At 40.6% G+C, this 22128-nt stretch overlaps 1 protein-coding gene across 2 annotated transcripts in view; it reads right to left on the minus strand.

Moving 5' to 3' along the window:
* Nucleotides 1-8174: 8174 nt before the first annotated feature.
* The window catches only part of SOAT1 (sterol O-acyltransferase 1), a 49993-nt gene continuing 36039 nt past the window's right edge, over nt 8175-22128 (minus strand). For both annotated transcript variants that reach the window (XM_063298472.1, XM_063298471.1), the window contains exons 11-16: nt 17802-17931; nt 16436-16533; nt 15143-15241; nt 14338-14473; nt 13625-13770; nt 8175-12318 (exon numbers count right to left, since the gene is read on the minus strand). In XM_063298472.1, coding sequence (XP_063154542.1) covers nt 12262-12318; nt 13625-13770; nt 14338-14473; nt 15143-15241; nt 16436-16533; nt 17802-17931 — 666 coding nt within the window. In that variant the 3' untranslated portion in view covers nt 8175-12261. The remainder of the gene's footprint in view (nt 12319-13624; nt 13771-14337; nt 14474-15142; nt 15242-16435; nt 16534-17801; nt 17932-22128) is intronic.

Genomic DNA, 22128 nt, shown 5'->3' on the forward strand with positions numbered 1-22128 from the left:
CTTAATCCCCATTAGAGTGAATAAGACCTAACTGCAAGTATTTGTTATCAGGAATACTATCTCTACTTAGAATTTCTGCAATAATTGTTTCTGGGCATTGGAGAGAGAGAAATATAGTCACAAGATGTAGATCTTTACTTACAGAGTGACTATCAATTGATTTAATTTAGAAAAAAGCTCAGTTAATGAATATGCCAGCTAAACCTAATCTGTATATATTGCTTTGAAATAATTATCATTTTATCATATTTGAAGTGTAATATTAATTGCCTCATTATTAATCTCCATGCAGAGCATTGGATAACTTCTATTTTCCACATAAAAAGCCAGTTTGGTCTGGTGGTTAAGGCAACGGGCTAGAAAGCAGGAGACGGTGAGTTCTAGTCCCGCCTCAGGCATGAAAGCCAATTGGCTGACCTTGGGCCAGTCACTCTCTCTCAGCCCAACTCATCTCACAGGGTTGCGGTTGTGGGGAAAATAGAAGGAAGGAGTATTAGGTATGTTCGCTGCCTTGAGTTATTTAAAAGAATAATAAAGGCGGAATAGAAAACAAATAAATAAAATCTCAACAGCTTTGAAATGCCATTGCTTTTAACGAAGGGGGAAGCCTGTCTGTAGCAATCTAACCATCTGTCCGTTTTTAAAAAGCGAAAAACGGGACTATCAACGGGGCCATTTTATGAATTGTCAGGAAACTCTGCCGTAGCACATATTATCCGCTCCTGAAAAGATCCCCCACCCCAAAACCGAACATTATCCAGACCTCCGTCCCAAATAAGCAATGGGCTTCCAAGCGATTGCTCCATGAGGACTAGATGCGTCAGCGCAGGACTAGTCATCGTGGCCCAATCTCGAGGGGCCAAAATCGCCAGTACCGCGCAAACACGGCCGTTTGGCTGCGCGTTGGGGGGAGGAAAAGGGAGCTCAACTCGTTTCTTTACCTACTTCTTCCGGTTTCCGGACGGCCACTGTTGCTATGGGAACCCAGGACGCCTTTTGCGTAGTCCTTCGCGAAGCCAAAAGGCTCCGCCCAGGAATTCCCCCTCGCGCCTGGAAGCGCTCGTTTCTTAACCCCAGGTCGCTTCATTCGAATCGATTCCCGATTCTTTAAAGGAAGTTACTTGGTTTATTCGATTCGTGTAAGGTACCGCTTCAACTACCGTAGCACTATTGTAGGAGCCTTCTCCCCTCCATTTCCCTAAGAAATGCAGTGAGCGGCGGGAGCTACTGCTTAAGTACTTAATGCTGCCGGTCTGGGGACTTCCGCAAGGTTCTAAATTCAGAAACATTAATGCATTGTTAGGATTAGGGTCTAGGAGGCTCCAGATAGGAAAAAGCATTTTAATGTTACTGGGACAGGTGTGACTTCACAGTTGTCTTTAAAATCAAACGAGGTGTGGAGTTCTTGGTGCTCTCTGGGCTTGGTTGTTTGCTTCTGTTGTTGTTTATTCGTTTAGTCGCTTCCGACTCTTCGTGACTTCATGGACCAGCCCACACCAGAGCTTCCTGTCGGTCGTCAACACCCCCAGCTCCCCCAGGGACGAGTCCGTCACCTCTAGAATATCCTCCATCCGCCTTGCCCTTGGTGGGCTCCTCTTCCTTTTGCCCTCCACTCTCCCTAGCATCAGCATCTTCTCCAAGGTGTCCTGTCTTCTCATTATGTGGCCAAAGTATTTCAGTTTTGCCTTTAATATCAGTCCCTCAAGTGAGCACTCTGGCTTGATTTCCTGGAGTATGGACTGGTTTGATCTTCTTGCAGTCCAAGGCACTCTCAGAATTTTCCTCCAACACCACAGTTCCAAAGCATCGATCTTCCTTCTCTCAGCCTTCCTTATGGTCCAGCTCTCGCAGCCATATGTTACTATGGGGAACACCATTGCTTTAACTATGCGGGCCTTTGTTGTCAGTGTGATGTCTCTGCTCTTAACTATTTTATCGAGATTTGTCATTGCTCTTCTCCCAAGGATTAAGCGTCTTCTGATTTCCTGACTGCAGTCAGCATCTGCAGTAATCTTCGCACCTAGAAATACAAAGTCTTTCACTGCTTCTACATTTTCTCCCTCTATTTGCCAGTGATCAATCAAGCTGGTTGCCATAATCTTGGTTTTTTTGAGGTTTAGCTGCAAGCCAGCTTTTGCACTTTCTTCTTTCATCTTCATCATAAGGCTCCTCAGTTCCTCTTTGCTTTCAGCCATCAAAGTGGTATCATCTGCATATCTGAGGTGGTTAATGTTTCTTCCAGCAGTTTTAACTCCAGCCTTGGATTCCTCAAGCCCAGCATGTTGCATGATGTGTTCTGCATACAAGTTGAATAGGTAGGGTGAGAGGATACAGCCCTGCCATACTCCTTTCCCAACCTTAAACCAGTCGGTTGCTCCGTGGTCTGTTCTTACTGTTGCTACTTGGTCGTTATACGGATTCCTCAGGAGGCAGACAAGATGACTTGGTATCCCCATACCACTAAGAACTTGCCACAATTTGTAATGGTCCGCACAGTCAAAGGCTTTAGAATAGTCAATAAAACAGAAATAGATGTTTTTCTGAAACTCCCTGGCTTTTTCCATTATCCAGCGGATAATGAGGACCTGCAGCACATACTGGACAACACACCTAAAAGAGATGTTATTTTCATCATGGGAGACTGGAATGCTAAGGTGGGCAGTCAAATGACACCTGGAATTACAGGTAAGCATGGCCTGGGAGAACAAAACGAAGCAGGACATAGGCTGATAGAATTTTGCCAAGACAACTCACTCTGCATAACAAACACTCTCTTCCAACAACCTAAGAGATGGCTTTATACATGGACTTCACCAGATGGACAACACCGAAATCAGATTGACTACATCCTTTGCAGCCAAAGGTGGCGGACATCTCTACAGTCGGTAAAAACAAGACCTGGAGCTGACTGTAGTTCAGATCATGAACTTCTTCTTGCACAATTTAGGATCAGACTAAAGAGATTAGGGAAGACCCACAGATCAGCTAGATATGAGCTCACTAACATTCCTAAGGAATATGCAGTGGAGGTGAAGAATCAATTTAAGGGACTGGACTTAGTAGGTAGGGTCCCGGAAGAACTCTGGACAGAAGTTGGCAACATAGTTCAGGAGGCGGCAACAAAATACATCCCAAAGAAAGAGAAAACCAAGAAGGCAAAATGGCTGTCTGCTGAGACACTAGAAGTAGCCCAAGAAAGAAGGAAAGCAAAAGGCAACAGTGATAGGGGGAGATATGCCCAATTAAAGGCAAATTTCCAGAGGTTAGCCAGAAGAGATAAGGAATTATTTTTAAGCAATGCGCGGAAGTGGAAGAAGACGATAGAATAGGAAGGACAAGAGACCTCTTCCAGAAAATTAGAAACATCGGAGGTAAATTCCAGGCAACAATGGGTATGATCAAAAACAAAGATGGCAAGGACCTAACAGAAGAAGAAGAGATCAAGAAAAGGTGGCAAGAATATACAGAAGACCTGTATAGGAAGGATAACAATATCGGGGATAGCTTTGATGGTGTGGTCAGGGAGCTAGAGCTAGACATCCTGAAGAGTGAGGTTGAATGGGCCTTAAGAAGCATCGCTAATAACAAGGCAGCAGGAGACAACGGCATCCCAGCTGAATTGTTCAAAATCTTGCAAGCTGATGCTGTCAAGGTAACGCATGCTATATGCCAGCAAATTTGGAAAACACAAGAATGGCCATCAGACTGGAAAAAATCAACTTATATCTCCATACCAAAAAAGGGAAACACTAAGGAATGTTCAAACTATCGAACAGTGGCACTCATTTCACATGCCAGTAAGGTAATGCCCAAAATCCTGCTAGGCAGACTTCAGCAATTCATGGAGCGAGAATTGCCAGATGTACAAGCTGGGTTTAGAAAAGGCAGAGGAACTAGGGACCAAATTGCCAATATCCGCTGGATAACGGAAAAAGCCAGGGACTTTCAGAAAAACATCTATTTCTGTTTTATTGACTATTCTAAAGCCTTTGACTGTGTGGACCATAACAAATTGTGGCAAGTTCTTAGCGGTATGGGGATACCAAGTCATCTTCTCTGCCTCCTGAGGAATCTGTATAACGACCAAGTAGCAACAGTAAGAACAGACCACGGAACAACGGACTGGTTTAAGATTGGGAAAGGAGTGTGGCAGGGCTGTATACTCTCACCCTACCTATTCAACTTGTATGCAGAACACATCATGTGACATGCTGGGCTTGAGGAATCCAAGGCTGGAGTTAAAATCTCTGGAAGAAACATTAACCATCTCAGATATGCAGATGATACCACTTTGATGACTGAAAGCAAAGAGGAACTGAGGAGCCTTATGATGAAGATGAAAGAAGAAAGTGCAAAAGCTGGCTTGCAGCTAAACCTCAAAAAAACCAAAATTATGGCGACCAGCTTGATTGATCACTGGCAAATAGAGGGAGAAAATGTAGAAGCAGTGAAAGATTTTGTATTTCTAGGTGCGAAGATTACTGCGGATACTGACTGCAGTCAGGAAATCAGAAGACGCTTAATCCTTGGGAGAAGAGCAATGACAAATCTCGATAAAATAGTTAAGAGCAGAGACATCACACTGACAACAAAGGCCCGCATAGTTAAAGCAATGGTGTTCCCCGGAGTAACATATGGCTGCGAGAGCTGGACCATAAGGAAGGCTGAGAGAAGGAAGATCGATGCTTTTGAACTGTGGTGTTGGAGGAAAATTCTGAGAGTGCCTTGGAGTGCAAGAAGATCAAACCAGTCCATACTCCAGGAAATAAAGCCAGACTGCTCACTTGTAGGAATGATATTAAAGGGAAAACTGAAATACTTTGGCCACATAATGAGAAGACAGGACAGCCTGGAGATGATGTTGATGCTAGGGAGAGTGGAAGGCAAGAGGAAGAGGGGCCGACCAAGGGCAAGATGGATGGATGATATTCTAGAGGTGATGGATTAGTCCCTGGGGGAACTGGGGGTGTTGACGACCGACAGGAAGCTCTGGCGTGGGCTGGTCCATGAAGTCATGAAGAGTCGGAAGCAACTGAACGAATAAACAACAACTTGGCAACTTGGTCCCTAGTTCCTCTGCCTTTTCTAAACCCAGCTTGTACATCTGGCAATTCTCGCTCCATGAATTGCTGAAGTCTACCTTGCAGGGTCTTGAGCATTACCTTACTGGCATGTGAAATGAGTGCCACTGTTCGATAGTTTGAACATTCTTTAGTGTTTCCCTTTTTTGGTATGGGGATATAAGTTGATTTTTTCCAATCTGATGGCCATTCTTGTGTTTTCCAAATTTGCTGGCATATAACATGCATTACCTTGAGAGCATCATCTCGCAAGATTTTGAACAGTTCAGCTGGGATGCCGTCATCTCCTGCTGCCTTGTTATTAGCGATGCTTCTTAAGGCCCACTCAACCTCAGTCTTCAGGATGTCTGCCTCTAGCTCCCTGACCACACCATCAAAGCTATCCCCGATATTGTTATCCTTCCTATACAGGTCTTCCGTATATTCTTGCCACCTTTTCTTGATCTCTTCTTCTTCTGTTAGGTCCTTGCCATCTTTGTTTTTGATCATACCCATTTTTGCCTGGAATTTACCTCCATTGTTTCTAATTTTCTGGAAGAGGTCTCTTGTCCTTCCTATTCTATGGTCTTCTTCCACTTCCACACATTCCCTGTTTAAAAATAATTCCTTATCTCTTCTGGCTAACCTCTGGAATTTTGCATTTAATTGGGCATATCTCCCCCTATCACTGTTGCCTTTTGCTTTCCTTCTTTCTTGGGCTACTTCTAGTGTCTCAGCAGACAGCCATTTTGCCTTCTTGGTTTTCTCTTTCTTTGGGATGTATTTTGTTGCCGCCTCCTGAACTATGTTGCGAACTTCTCTCCCTAGTTCTTCCGGGACCCTATCTACTAAGTCCAGTCCCTTAAATTGATTCTTCACCTCCACTGCGTATTCCTTAGGAATATTAGTGAGCTCATATCTAGCTGATCTGTGGGTCTTCCCTAATCTCTTTGGTCTGATCCTAAATTGTGCAAGAAGAAGTTCGTGATCTGAACTACAGTCAGCTCCAGGTCTTGTTTTTACCAACTGTATAGATGTCCGCCACCTTTGGCTGCAAAGGATGTAGTCAATCTGATTTCGGTGTTGTCCATCTGGGGAAGTCCATGTATAAAGCCATCTCTTAGGTTGTTGGAAGAGAGTGTTTGTTACGCAGAGTGAGTTGTCTTGGCAAAATTCTATCAGCCTATGTCCTGCTTTGTTTTGTTCTCCCAGGCCATGCTTACCTGTAATTCCAGGTGTCATTTGACTGCCCACCTTAGCATTCCAGTCTCCTGTGATGAAAATAGCATCTCTTTTAGGCGTGTTGTCCATTAGGTGCTGCAGATGCTCATAGAACTGCTCTACTTCAGCTTCTTCAGCATCTGTGGTTGGGGTGTATATTTGGATCACTGTGATGTTAGATGGCTTGTCCTGAATTCAAATTGAGATCATTCTATCATTTTTTGGATTGTATCCGAGCACTGCTTTAGCCACTTTACTATTAATTATGAAGGCTACTCCATTTCTTCTGTGGTCTTCTTGTCCACAGTAGTAGATCTGGTGGTCATTTGATGTGAAATGGCCCATTCCAGTCCATTTCAGTTCACTGATGCCCACAATGTCTATCTTTATCTTGACATCTCACCAATAACCACATCCAATTTGCCCTGGCTCATAGATCTTACATTCCAGGTTCCAATGGTGTGTTGATCCTTAGAACATCGGATTCGCCGTTCACCACCAGCACTGTCGGCGGCTAGCCATCCTTTCGGCTTTGAGCTAGCTGCGTCATCACGTCTGGGGCTAGTTGAACTCATCCTCTGTTCCTGCCCAGTAGCATTTTGGCCATCTTCCGACCTGGGGGTCTCATCTTCCGATGGTATACCAACATATCTCTGGTTGTACTGATCCATTGAGTTTTCACGGCAAGAATACTGGGGTGGGTTGCCATTACCTTCCCCAGGGATTGCATTGAGTCTGACCTGTCATGCCCTTCCCGTCTTGGGTGGCCCTTCATGGTTTAGCTCATGGCATCGAGGTGCTCAAGCTCCAGCATCATGACAAGGTAACGATCCTTTGCAGAAGTGTTTGCTTGTAGACATTTCATTACCCAACTAGGTAATGACATCAGTGCAACACTCACTCGCACTGATGATGTTACCTAGTCGGGTAATGAAATGTCTGCAAGCCAACAACCAAGCTGAGAGTGCCAGTTCCACCCTGAGCTACAGATACTCTCTTCTATTGGGATTGAGACATAGTATGATTTAATATAGCTGGGTTTGAAGTTAACTTCCAAAGTAAAGCAGCAGAGTCACAACTTAAGGAAGCATCCCTTGAAATCACACACAAATCCCGGTGACTAAGTGACACACTCCTGCGAGACCCTTTGCAGTGGTATGGAAGTGGCTTGTCATTATCTTCCTAGTTTAGGTTACAACTCTGGATCCGCCAAGCGTCTATCGAAGTACTAATCCACCCAAACCTGCTTAGCCTCAGAGAAACTCCACCCGGTGTTCCACCTGCATGTATGCAGTTTAATGCAGGATAAAGGGCAGTTAAGTCAAGCAACTTTTGCTGAAAACCAAAGGCTGTTTTATGAGGAGGATTTATAGCTGCCACTCTTATCTAGCCATTTGACCCCTAAGATTAGAAAAAAGTTGTAAGATTATCACCCACCATTCTATATTAGTATTTTAATTAGTAATATACGTATCTTATTGTTTTAGGCAATGAAAAACCCCAATTACCAAATAAATAAATAATTTACCTAATCTATTTTTTCATGATTTTTACTTTGTTCTTCAAATTTCTATCACCACCCATCTCTCCCAAAAGGGGACTTTATTATAGAGATGAACATTTTTATTAGAGAATCATACCTATTACTCTCAAAGCCCATATATCATATTACTGCAGCAGAGAAAATTATTATGCCCTTGCAAGGGTGTTGGATTGAATGGCTGTAAGGACCACTAGCCAGGTGGTTTTATTGAATGTGCCATTTGTGAACATGCAAAAACATACTAGAATTAGAGCTAATGCCACCCACATTTCTAGCAAACTTTTGGGAGGACACACAGTTTACAGCTTGAATGAAGTATGTCAGATGTGGAAATGAATGAAGCCAACATGTTTCACAGATAGCAAAATATATTTAAGTTTTTGTAGTACAGTAAGATCACAGAGTATAATTATTTCCCATGACACAAAGGTCACACAGTTCAATACATTTTACAATTAACCAACATTTTCTAATCAATCAATAAAATTACTTGCTCCAGAATCATAGTCTTTGACCCGTCCAATGGTGAAAACTGTATTCCATGTAAATGTCAAGTTAATCTTAATTTCCTCTTCTCACTGGTATAATCCTTTTCATTGCTTCCAAGGGGGAAGTCTAAACCTTCTTGCTTGAAAAACAAATTCTTCAATTTTACCAGTTCCTACTCAAGCTAAAAGGTTGTGAAGCTATGAAAATTATGTTGATGGATACTATATGTACTTTTTCAAGAAAACAAGGTTTGGCACTTTTTTATTTAAAGACATTATTTAAATGTTTTCTTCAAAGAAATAACACACAAATAGATTTCTTTGGATAGATTACAGATAATCTTATAAAGGCAAATACTGTTCTTGTATCAACAACAAGACTCTCACAACCCAAAAAGATCTTTAAAAATGGACAAGTTCATGTGTTCTAGGAACAAAGCTTTTTTATGCCATTCACAATTATTAGGTATTTTGAATTTATATTCACACCTTTATATAGAAAGCACTACTATAGTTGAATAATGATGTATTTTTGTTGAAAAATGTCTTAGTTCGTGCACTATACTAAGCCAAATATGGTCTCTGCCCTTTTTGATTGTTGAATCATGGTATTAAAGAAAGTATAGTTACAGCAAATAACATAGTCAAACAAATCATGACAAATCATACAAACCAATCATATTGTGAGAACCCAGCCAGCATGTGCTTTATTATGATTGGGAAAGTATCAAGGTGTTATTGGGAGCTGAAATAGTCCAAGTTCTTTCCTTATTCTTTTCCAAAACTGGATATTGTTTCAGTGAATTTGCAAATGAATAGTGAGGTTAAGTATTGCACTTACTTTTGGGGATACTTCAGCTACTTTTTGTGATAATGTCAAGTAATATGTCTTTCATCCTTCAAAAAACTCCTAGCTATGTGCCCTCTTTAAATAAACTGAACACTTCATGCAGAAACTTTATGTCACACAAAGTCACTAATTCCAATGTTTTCTTAAAGGAAACAAAGTTTCTAAACCGGTAATACAGCCACAATCTACAGTATATAACTTCAGTAGCACTGCTTGAAACAAATGCTGGACTTGCAAACACAGACATCTGTTTGTGAGGGGAGGGAGGAAGAATCACCTCCATCATGATGTCATATATGAAACGTCATGACCTGTGATGTAATTATGGCTTGCACTAGATTTTTGTGCTTGTGGGCTGGAACATTAATAGTTTGTTAGCAATTATTGATACATATCACAGGCCTCACTGTGAATACACACTTCATTTCTTATGGGTCATCTCTCATGGGTCGTCTCTCTTCATGCTGGATTCTTTAACTGCAGACTCTATCATACTACAGTTCAACTTCAGTGTGGAAACAGAAAATTGAATTTGTATCCTTTAAAGAAATAAAAGATTTAAAAGAAGTGCAAAACTTTTATTTTAGATTACATTTAGAGTACACAAGTTTTATTTCAAAATAACAAATTCAATTTTCTTTCTGTAAATGTTATTTGATTTGTCCATAACATAATTGCCAAATATAAATGTAAGCATTCTGTGTCAATGATTTTTAAAATATATGCAATAAATTTTTAGGAAAAGTTGGTTTCAGTGTGAAAAGTATTTCTGTTAAAATGGGATAGTTTAATGGTTTAATTTGTATCGATCATGCAAATCTTAAATCTTCCAAGATTCATTTCAATTTGTCATCTTCTAAGAAACAAAAACAAAAAACAAAACAGGCTATTGAAACCAATCTGTTGAACTTTCAGAGAAGAAAGGATCTTTAAATTATATGTTTCTGTAGAATGAAACTATTCCAGTTGCCCTTTTAACATCATCAAACTGCTTTTATCCTGAAAGAAAGCTGAGTCTGGTGTTCTCTAGTGGGATTAAATCACTCTAGTTAAGTAACTATACTACAGAAAATGTATGTGCAGTATGAACTCAATTTGATGAAATTAGGCAAAACAGGAGGACAACCATCAGCACCTATAATTTACTAGAGAACCATGAATCAATTAAGGCAAGAGCTGAAATATATACAGAGTGTATTTATCTTCCCATCTTCCTCAACTTTCTTCTTTGCTCTGAGTCACAGCCCCAATGACCTTCAGAGTAGTTGGGAGAACTGCTGCAGATTGACTACAGAATCAGAGTTCTCTAATAGTTATCTACAGGCTGTATCAGCTCTATAGGGAATTAACTGTCAGCTACCAATATAGTGATTGTGTGTCACATTGGCAAAGATATGTCTCATAATCCATCCAGTTATTACACACAAAGGAATCTTACTGAGCAAACTGGTATTTTAACTGGAAAGTTGAACCTTTTCAGGTCAACACATCTTCAGTTCTTCAATACTAATTATGTTCTATATCACTGCAGTGATAATAAAGAATGTAAAAATAATGGACATGTGGCAGCATATCACAGATGTTTGTAAAAAAATTAATACTGAAGATAGTATGCTCACAGTCGAGAATGACTAGCTCACAGGAATCTGACCCATGAAACTATATCTGCTGGCTGACTTAATTTTTATCAAGATAGAGGGAAAAACTGCTTATGATTGTAACCAAAGGGAGCTTCACTTCCAAACTTCCAAATGGTTATCATAACAAACTGGGATCATAACAAAGAAGAGAAAGTAGTATAAAATCTACCTTTCATGGCAGCCACTTTTTAAAAAAAACAATATAATGCAATTGCTGAGTTAATAATGTCACTTTTAAATTGGTCCTAAACTAAAGAGAGGAGGAAAACTTAAACACGTTTGGTTTAAATTCTATGATCTTCAGTAGCACACATCATTATTATAGTAACTGGTCCTACTCTGAATTCAGCCCTAGTCTGAATGTATATGAAATCCACAAGGCTATCTGTAATACAGATCACTGTGCTATAACCCAGCAATGTAATTTACAACTTATTTAGTACTTAATATGCTCTTTTACCAGTTCAAAAGATAAGTGAATGTGGTAGTAAATGGCCAGTCTGTGTTGCCAGATGATTAAGAAACTAAGCATCAAAGCAAGTGCTAGAAAGTACTGTCAATAACACTAGGCTTTCTTTAATTCAAAAGAAAAAAATCAAAAGAAGTCAAAGCAAAACGTTAGGCATATTTTTCACAATGCATCATTCATACAGGCAGTAATTTTACGCTTCAAAGCAGTATTGGATAATGTCCATCTTTTATTTATCCTAGGCCAAAATTTGCAAATATCTGTTGTATGGATGGATCAGTCAAAATGACATGGTTATATTATTACTATTACAGAAAAAGCCCCCTTGTTGCTGCTGATCTAAACCAGGCAACAATAAATTCACTTACATGGAGGGGATATCCTTGGCCTTCCACCAAGAGCTTTCAGTAACACATAGTTCTTCAAAACAAAGAAACCCTTATGATATGGTTTAAGAAATAAAATAAATTGTAAGGTATCTTAATTGTTCCTTTTTTCCCCCTAAGTCCAGTGTGAATAGAGAAATCTGTCTTTCTCTCAGCTTCTGAACAAAAACAACAGCTGGCCTCCTCATTCTATAGTACAAATACTGTTCAAATGTCCCATTTCAAGTCTGATGCTGAGGGAAGACATATGCAAATGGTCACTACTACCCAGATCACACAATACTGTGTGACAAAAGGAATAATACATAGTAGACAAAAGGAATAATACATATAGAACTATTTGCAATAGGCAAAATTTTAACTAGAAATTTCTTCACCATTTTAGCAAATTTCATGACCAGCATGGAAATGGCTCAGGAATGAGAATCACCTACTGAGCCTTGTACAAGTTTAGCTGCCTTGTGTGACAAAATGCCATCATTTTCCAGAATACAACTTCCTTTAAAAGAAGGCTCAAGTCATTTATATCACTGGACCCAGTTTGTTATTGTTTGTCTAAAGAGCATCTTCTGGTCTTGATTCTAAAGACAAATCCCAGAGGGCTTCATATCTTAATAGGGCAAGACCAAGAACGAGGTTTCACATAATCCAGGAAAGTTGGCTATAAGACACAAGAGGAATAGCAATGTTAGGCAAGAAGTTTGGCTTATCCGGCATCATCCAATAAATCACACTAACTTACACAATGATAACCTAAATATATTTTCATTTGGTAACCAGGAAATGCAAAACATTTACAGAGGAACTTAGGACTCAACATCTCTCAAATCTACAAGAATCTCCTTCTTGTTAATAAAAGTCCATGCACATGACATGATTTTTTTCTGGGAGAAATCAAAACTGCCATCACTCCAAGGTAGCTCTCACTCAGACCCAAATTCAGATCCAAACCCTCTGCAGACTGAAGTAGATAGAGATAGAGGGAGAGGGAGAGATAGAGGGAGAGAGAGGGAGGGAGGGAGGGAGAGAGAGAGAGAGATGAGATAAAGCAGCAAGTTTACCTGGCTCCAGAGGCTTCTATAAGCTTCTACTATCCAGATACCAGACTTGGGAATTATAGAATGACCCCCCCCCTCTCATTCTCTCTCTCCATGCATGCACTTGTGAGGGATATTCTGACTACAACAGAGATGGTGGTTAAATTTCTACTGAACTGAGGGGAATCTAAAGCTGGTGGAGAGTCTCATAAGTTAATAGAATGAAGACATTACTAACTTCCCTACATACACAATTCCTACCTATTGTACCTTCCTGCCCTACCTCCCAGGAATGCATGTCCTTAATTTTTCTAGAGGTGGAATGCCAGCTTAGAACTTCACAATGCAAATATAAAGTTATATTTACTACCACTGCAAATGTGTCAGCTATGAACTCTCTATATGGACCACTTCCTGGACTTTGGAATATGGGATAAAGGAATTCAATACACTAATGTAAGTTCAATATACCATTTTTATAGGTTTATGCTCATTTCTCTTCTAATATCAAGTCAGCTGCAAACATGTAAAATGCAAAAGACCTGGTAGCAGGATGAACACAACTGAAGCAGATAGAGAAGTCCAGTTCTTAGTATACCATACTGGCAACTCCTTGAACAGCCTTGTTCACCCTTCAGCTATATAGGGATTCATCTCCCATAATTTCCAGACAGTATTTTAAGATTTAAAATAATCTACTCATAAAATAGTTATTCAAAACTTGGTCTTCCAAGTATGTATGTATTTAATTTTCATGCCAGCAGACATTCAAACCATTCCTAGTCACGGGCAATTTTTCAACTATTCAGAGTGCTGCAACTTAAATGCAATGTTGACAAACTGTGAATGTTTTTTTCATCATTTCTAGTCTCTGAATTCATGGCTCTGAATAGTAACTCAACCTGTTCTTATTACAGATAGATTACTCACATTTTCCCTGGGGCAATACTGACGGGCATATAATTCTTGCCCGTAAAGGCAAATAAGGACACCATGGCCAAGGAAGAGTGACGTCCACATGAAGATGTTAAAAATGGGGCTTTTCCGACGGTCATGAAGAATGAAGTTGAAAACCACTGAACAAAGGAAATAGCCATTAAGACTGTAAAATTCACTCCCCCCTCCACAAACAATTGCATCACAGCACCAGGAAAATATTGCAACAATAAACAAATTTAATACATTACAAGGATAGTCTATCAACTTGAAAATTAACACTGGTCAAGATATAAATTGGATTTTACACTCCAATATGGGAAATTTAAAGGCAGAACCCATAGCTATTAAGAGGAGGAGGAGGAGAACCTTTCACTCTGTTCTCTGAATTGCTTTTTCCTTCTTCTACGCTCACAACGCTCCCCAGCAAATCAGGGACAGACTTCACTCACTCCCACCTATTCTCCAATATGCTCTATGTCTAAGATACTCCCACCAAGCAACCCCTCCATCACTTCAGAACTGGCTCCAGAAAAGATAGGATGTGATCAGAGATCAGAGGTGGCTTCTGGATCACAGTTCCCAAATTCTAGCCATGCTAAAACCTCAACTTGTTACATTTTGGAAATTAGGCATTTATTATTCAAATGATTTTTTTTCTCAACATTTTGCTTATCATACTGCTGGAAACTATATTTATTACTTACTTCCAAAACACATGAACATGGAGAACATGACTGGATAGAAGTAACCCAAGCTAATGGCCAGGACATATTCATGTACTGCAGCTGAAACCGTGAAAACTGACAGCATAGCAACTGCTTTGAATTTTTTTCCAAAGAACTGATGTTGACAGACAAACAAGAGAAAGAAGGATATCCAGTTAAAAAAAAAAATTTGTGCAGCTTCCAGAAATCATCCAAAACTTTCAATAAGCATTCTGTATAGAAAAATGCAAATGCAGATTCTTTCTCTGTATTTTCTTTTCTATCAGGAGGTATACTGATCCGGGCTCCTTTAGAAGAAATAGTGGTGTAAACATAGCACAAAATAAATAAATATGTGATCTTTTCATATTCATCTGAAGAGAGATTTCCCATTAAGTTTTGTATTGCCCTTAAATACAGTATAAGTGCGTACCAAATAAAAGTACTAAAAAAGAAAACTATTACATTCAAGATGATTAAGACAGGTCTACATGTATAACCACATGCACACGCACACGCACACACCCAAGTCCTGCTGTGCTGCCTCAGCTAAAGCAAGCAGGCACCTATATTGGGTAGCAGTGATACAGGAAGAAGCAGGAGGTAGGTGATCACTTTAGAGACAACAGCAAAAGCGTCATTTCATTCTGCGTGGAAGGAGGCAATGGTAAACCACTCCTGTATTTTACCAAGAAAACCCCATGGATAGATGATCTTGGAGAAAATCTACCTCCATGGTTACTAAGAATTGATACCAACTTGATGGCACATAATCAGTCAATCACCTATAAGAATGTCTGCTTACCCAGAGGAAGTCTCTGTAGGCATAGTAATAGAGCCAGTCATGTACCACCACATTCCAGGTTCGATAATAGTTTGCAAAAGATGTAGAATTCCACCAGTCCTAAAAAGGTATAAAAAAGAGGAGAAGTGAAATTCAGAATTGAGAACCACTGTGCCAAGGATCTGCTGCAACTAACAAATTTCAATAGCAACTGAAATATAACCTTCAGATCTCTAAGTTAAGAATACATTGCAACTTTACACCAGTTTGGTGTAGTGGCTAAGGCACCAGGCTAGAAACCAGGAGACTGTGAGTTCTAGTCCCACCTTCAGCACAAAGCCAGCTGGGTGACCTTGGGCCAGTCACTCTCTCTCAGCCCTAGGAAGGAGATAATGGCAAACCGCTTCCAAAAACTCTTGCCAAAAAAATTGCAGAGACTAGTCCAGGTAGTCGCCAGGAGTCAAGACTGACTTGAAGGAACCAAAAAAATATTTAAAATGTTGCTTATATTTCTAACCTATCAAAACACTCTAGAATGGAAGCATGCAACTTGATGTCTTCTGGGTCTTTTTGACTAAAACCCCCATCAGGTTTTGCTGAAACAGTCAGTAGACAGGAATAAGATAAGGTGTGATCCCAAAGCATATGGAAGACCCCATGTTGTCTACCACTGCCCACAAAACTCACTTGCAGTATAAGGAACTCTTATCTCAAAAGTTCTTACCAAATTCTTTAAGGCTTGTCCCTTATAAGAATATTTGATCCTTGTAGGGAAAACATTATAAAGTAGATTTGCTGCGGCTCAAAAGCTATTTTTGTCATTGTTTTTCTAGGCTGCACAAGTAACTGTTACAAGCTTAAAGGAAACATAGCAGATTCCAAACAAGCCTCTGTAAGATTATCTGCCATTCAAAGACTTTAGCAACTGCCAAGACTAACAAAGCGTATTCTTCTTATGTAAAACCATGCCAAACTACCAACAAGGTTGTTTTAATTCACAAAAACAGACAGCCTAACATACACAAGGCAATTATGTGTATTTAATAACTCCGTGCAAGTGAACAGGAAGCCTGGCAGTAACATCTATAGGCATGGGACCTTCTACTCACTAGAAGTCTGATGAAATCTCTGCCCAAAGGTTTTCAAGGTGTGTATCGATGCACATGCATATGTACATACAGCACAAGCACATACCATTTCCTTCAAATGGGCACTTTTCCCTTCTTGCCTCTTGCCAATTATTTGTTGTACAGTACAGTTGTAGTGAACACTTCAGAAAAGGGTGGCAGACTATGAGCCCTGGACCTCAGTTACCTTATAAAACATTCTGTCAGCAAAACGGAGCATCTCAGCAAAAGCATTAAGCCAGCAATGAAGGAATGCAAAGAAGGTCAGGAATAGAATCAATACACCTGGGAAAGCATTAAAAGGAAAAGAGCAGGTTAATTTAATTCATTATGATAAATGCTGCTTATATTTGCAACTTAAGGTTAAAAGTAGAGAACATCCTAATGACACCCATGAAAACAAGTACGTACCATCCTTTTTAAGGACTACATTACAAGTTACCTTCCGGGGCAGGTGGCATTTCTGAAACTGTAAGGTAGTACAGACCTTGAGTGGATAGATTCCAGCAGCATCCCAGGGACAATGTATGCTGAAAAGTGGGAGTTGGTCTGAGGGCAAGGCTGTAGTGTGCAGATTGGAAGAAAGGGGTGAAAGGAACAACAAGCAGAGCAAGTAGACCGCTGGGTGTGCGGAACTAAGTTTAACAATAAGAAAGTATTTTGTAGTTTTAAAACATCTACTCTGAGAAATGTTTACTTGGATAAGTGGTACCCTTTCTGTAAGTAAAGGATTACTGAGAGGACAAGAAGAAATATTCACAGTTGTTACATTTTCTGGCCATGCTGATGGCCAACTCCTCTGCAGAACATCCACATAGCACTGGCACCTACATAGGAGTGTCTACAGACCAAGCAGAAATGAGTCTAATAGCTAGGACGATTTGGAGCAGGGGAGTTTCTGTCCCTGAGGGGGGAAATGGCAAGAAAGGAGTTTACAGTAATTCAGAAACAATCAAGGGATAGAAAAAAGTGATGAGAAGGAAGCTATTATTGGAAGAAGTCCGTATAAAAGCAGGAGAAAGAAAGAACAAAAGAGACTGGGAGTTGTAGAGTTAGGGTGAAAGTCAAATACGAAAGAAGGAATACTTTCAAAGGCTTGTGGGGAAGAAATACAATGGAAATACAATTTCAAATAGAGGGTGTACTCTACGTAGAACCTCTGGTCAGCAATTGCTGCACAAAATGGTGCAGAATCTGATCCCCCACGGTATGCTATATCCAGAAGCAGTGCTTATATTTAATTTAAGAAACCTGGAACTCCCTTGCACAAGAAAATGATAGGAGCAAGGAATGTAGAAGCTGACTTGTACTTATGTTGTTTCAGAAAAGTATAAGGCTGCCCAGCAATACAATGACTAATGTTCTTCTGATACCAAATCCCTGAAAAGAAATAATGTTTGTGTTCTGTTATTTGCTTGGAACCTTGAGTGGTCATTTTCCAACACATATTTAGCGTGCCTCATTTTCCATTTGCTAGCTACACAGCATTTGTAACTGTATTGCAATCAAAAGCTTTCAATGAAAGAGCCACAGGCTCATTCACAGGAACTCACCTGGAAGAATAGAGTTGAAGATGCAAAGAACTAGTCCTCGTAGACTGAAGTGTTCCTGGCTATAATTCCGATACGTTGGAATACAGAGTCTTACAAATATGTAGTAAGCATAGAAAAATGAACCAAGAACCTAGACAACAGGGAAAATCGAAATCAGTTGATAATCAGAGAAATTTGGAAGGAATCACAGAGCAATTAAAAAAAACTGTCAACTACCCTTCTCCCTCAAGTGACATTTTATTTTACTGCTGCTTAGGATCTAATTTTTCCTAGATTTAGGGAGAAGGGTGGAAGATATACTCGTAAAAGCAAAGAAAGTTATTCAGAAGCTTTTCCTTTGCTGGCTTAAAATACCTGTGATCATCCTCGCCTGTGGATGTGTTCCATGTACGCTCTATAGCACATATATACGCTTACTATGTGAGCTATTTAAGAGTTAGCATGCCAACACATGGTGGTGTGCCCCCGTATGATGCTTACACATGAACTACACATAAATGATCCCACTCATGAAGTAAATGTATCTACATGGGACTGAGCCCCCAGGAAATACTTGCTGCTGTCTGAAAAACCCTATCATTGTTAGACTAATATGGTACAGGAATTGTGGAACAAAGAAGTAATTTTAATGAAGATTATACTTTAACACTGGAGTAGATTACCCTTTAAATCAGGAATAGTACGTTCTCTGGTGCCTTTCTGATGTTTAGGACTACATTTTATATAGTCACACATGAACTGTAACCAGTGTGGCAAATTAACATAGATATGGGAATTAATCCAAAGTATTTTGAAGCAACTAGTTGCATATTCCTGCTTTAAATAATAGGTGTTGAGGCGAATCTAATTTATTAATAACTAGATTAATTTTGGAGAAGACTACATCGCATGTCATAGTCATGGCTAGGGTTTTGATGGTTGTCTAGGATGAAATAGCTCTATCCCCAGTTTTGGAACAAGCAAGAAGCAGAGCTCAAAGGAAGCATACTTGAGAGAGACAGAAAAAAAAAGAATAAACTCATAGGATAACTGGTGGTTGAAATTGTACACTTTAGCTGGATGCCACCTCCACTCCACGTAAGTCCGTACCATTTTCTAATAGTGGAGACAGGGCATTTCGCAATGAGATATAACTACAGATATCTCAAGGGTGGGATCTTACATTCAGTGAGCCCCTATTCCTTGCCAGCAACTATTTTCTGCAGCATCCATCTGTTGAAGGATGCTTTGACCAAGGATTAAGAGTTCAGCTTATAATGTTTTACAAAGGAAGGCTGAGAGGAATATAAATGTGTGCCACTGGGCATTAGTACTGAAGGCAGCTAATCTGTGCTTCTAGTGGAGTGGGCCATGATTGCTTGTGGAGAGCCACCTCTTGTTACCAGGCTTATACAGGGCCTTGTAGATTAGTCCAATACAAACTTTTATTCATTCAAAGATCATGGTCAGTGAAGCTTTGTGGCATGATGATGGAGCTGTCAAAAAGCTACCAGGAGTCTGTCTGAAACTCTATACTCCTCTGTTCTCAAGTAAGTACTGATGGGCTGCTTGATATCTAGTTGTGCCAGTCCTTTTCTAGCTGATCTTGGAGCTGCTGCTGAATGGAGGCTAACATCCTGGCCCTCACACAGACAGGTGGTGCCTGGTGGAATACGCAGACCTTCTTTGTGCCTGAGGCTGCACCTACTTCTGATGTTTGCCTGGCTGAGGTTATGGCTATTAGGAATACCACTTGTGTTAGAGACTGAAATACTAACTAAAGATCCCATGCTGTGTACTGTTGGATCGTGAATGTCTTTGTTAGGGAGGTGCCCCTTAGGAATCTTTTGATGTGAGGATGGAACAAAAGAAGCTTATTGCTCTTGGTATCAGGACTGACAAGAGGTCTGACTTCTCTTTGTGAAGGGCTACTGTCAAAGCCTGCTTGTAGGAAAGCCAGGCTGATGATGGTGAGGTTTGTCCTTTTGGCCCATCTGCAGAAGTGGTGGAAACTCTTCAGGTCACTTAAAAGGTATGAATGGTATTGCTACTATATCCTAGGTTGGCAAGATGCACCTACTCAATCTCCAGGTGTGAAATACAACCTGATGGAACCTGGGTGTCTGAACTCCCTTAATTCAGCCAGTCTGGTGATGCTGGGAAACTCCATGGTCAGTATGCCACCACACTGACTAGATCTAAGTAGCAGAGTCTGCTGAGTCAATTTGGAGCTAACAACATCAGCTCTACTCTCTGTATTTCTCTCAGGAACTTAGAAATTAGCAAAACCTGGCAAGGTGCAAAGTAGGTCCTGGGGCCAGTTAGCGCTGAAGTAGCTTATTCCCTCTACTACTTGGATTAGGTGGTATGAAAGGAATTGCTCCATCCTGTGACTGGTGGAAGCTGCTTGGAGATTATTTAAATATATACCGTAAGATTGATATATACCATTTGTCAAAATCCAGGTGTTGGGGTCTGAGACAGTCTGCCATCATGTTGTGGATTCACTAGACACATCCTGTCTTGAAGGACAGTATGTTTTCCTTGCCCACAGTGCAGGAGTTTGTCACTTCCTTTATCAACTGTCATGATCTGTTACTTCTCTCTCTCCTGATGGAGGCTTTGGTGGTCACATTGTCTATGCTGGCCTTGCAGAATCTGGAATTTGCTCAGAACTTAACATGCTATATCTAGCTCCAGAAAGTTAATATTGCCTTCAATTTTCTCTTCTATCCAAACCTTCTGAACTACTTGGCATAGGAAGAGTGCTCCAATCCAGAGAAGTGGACTCTAGGATGAGCTGGACCCATTCAGAGAGCCATACATCCCTGCCCTTAAATACAGCTTCTGAGATATACCAGTCACTGGGATCACCAGGCACCTTTGGAATCTTTAGGCTATTAGGTGCTGGAAGGGGAGGAAGATGCACTGGAACAAGGGGGATAGAATCTTACCCATGCTATTGAATCTATGCAAGCAGACATCTGTTCCTGAAGGCTAGCAAGAGTCATGAAGTCCAGGTTGCTGATCTGAATGACTGAGGTGACTAGCTGTTGGATAGCCTTCCTCTCCTTTGATAGGGAGATCAGCCTTCTTTGGAGGCTAGATTCACACCCAGGTGCTATAAATTGTGTGGTAGCTGAAGGTTCTTCTCTTCTATGTTGATTAAGAAGCCTGGGTCCTTCAGATCCTGCATCAAAACCTTGCCATTCTTTTGCTTGTTGATCAATGGAGGTTTGGTCAGCAAATCATTTGAGTATGGGTACCTATGTATTCCTCAGGAACGGAGATGGGTTATGACAGTCTCCAACACTATTCTGGGAGCTGGCAACAGACCAGATGGAGGTCCTGGAACCGGCAACATGTACCCTGCTATTCAAATCTCAGGAACTTCTTGTGGGATGGGTGTATTAAGATGTGCACGTAGACCTCCTATAGATCCAGAAAGACTAGGGCATCTCTTTTCTGGAGGCACTCCATGATGGATCTCAGAGTTTCCATCTGGAACTTTTCTGAGTAGTTCTGGAAAGTTCATCCTTGGAAAGATTTGGTGGATTTAGAGCCTGAATATTGGTTCTCTGCCTCATCTAGAAACAACTCCCCCTCCTCTCTTCAAGTGATTCTTAAGGAAGGTGTCTGAACAGAAGGAAGATTAGGCTACTCTTCCTCATTTGATGGCATACCTCTTCCCCTTGCAGAGTCTCTTTACACCTTGTGGCAAGGGTCTGGAGAGGAGGCATCCAAGAGAAAGGGGCTGTATGTGGGGTGGTACTGCTTCTCCCCTTCCTCTGCATGTTGTATTTATTTTGCTGACTAAGACAGTGTTTCTTGCCTTCCCCTGTAAATGGAGGGGAGGCCTGGATCTGGTGAGGCTGCAGCCCAACTGGAGAATGCCTGGGGAGGAAAGGATATTACCTACAAAACCAGTTGGAGCATTCTAGTACTGCTGTTCCTTCTGTGCAAGGTGGTAGGGAATTTGGGCATCTGGCACCACTGGCTTCTAGCTCCTCTGATGCCAGGACTATCCAATTCCCCAGAAGAGTGCTGACAAGGCCATAAGTGGCCCACATCTCTGCAGATGATACATTGGTCACAGTCTCCAACAGAGTGTATAGCAGGGAAGAGAGGGTGTGTATTATTACCCAAGAGGAATTAGTTCTCTTACTTGACTCCAACTGCTGGAGCAATCCTCTAATCTCAGATGTGTCCATGAACAGTGAGTTGCTATCTATGATTTTACTTGCTACAGGAGTTAATAACTAAGGGGACTAAAAAAAGGAAAAAGAAACTTTAAAAAAGGGAAAGGAAGGAAAGTCTAGTTATTAAGGGGGCCCTTCACACATATGGT

This window comes from Candoia aspera, chromosome 3 (assembly GCF_035149785.1).
Source record: "Candoia aspera isolate rCanAsp1 chromosome 3, rCanAsp1.hap2, whole genome shotgun sequence".
Taxonomy (NCBI): domain Eukaryota; kingdom Metazoa; phylum Chordata; class Lepidosauria; order Squamata; family Boidae; genus Candoia; species Candoia aspera.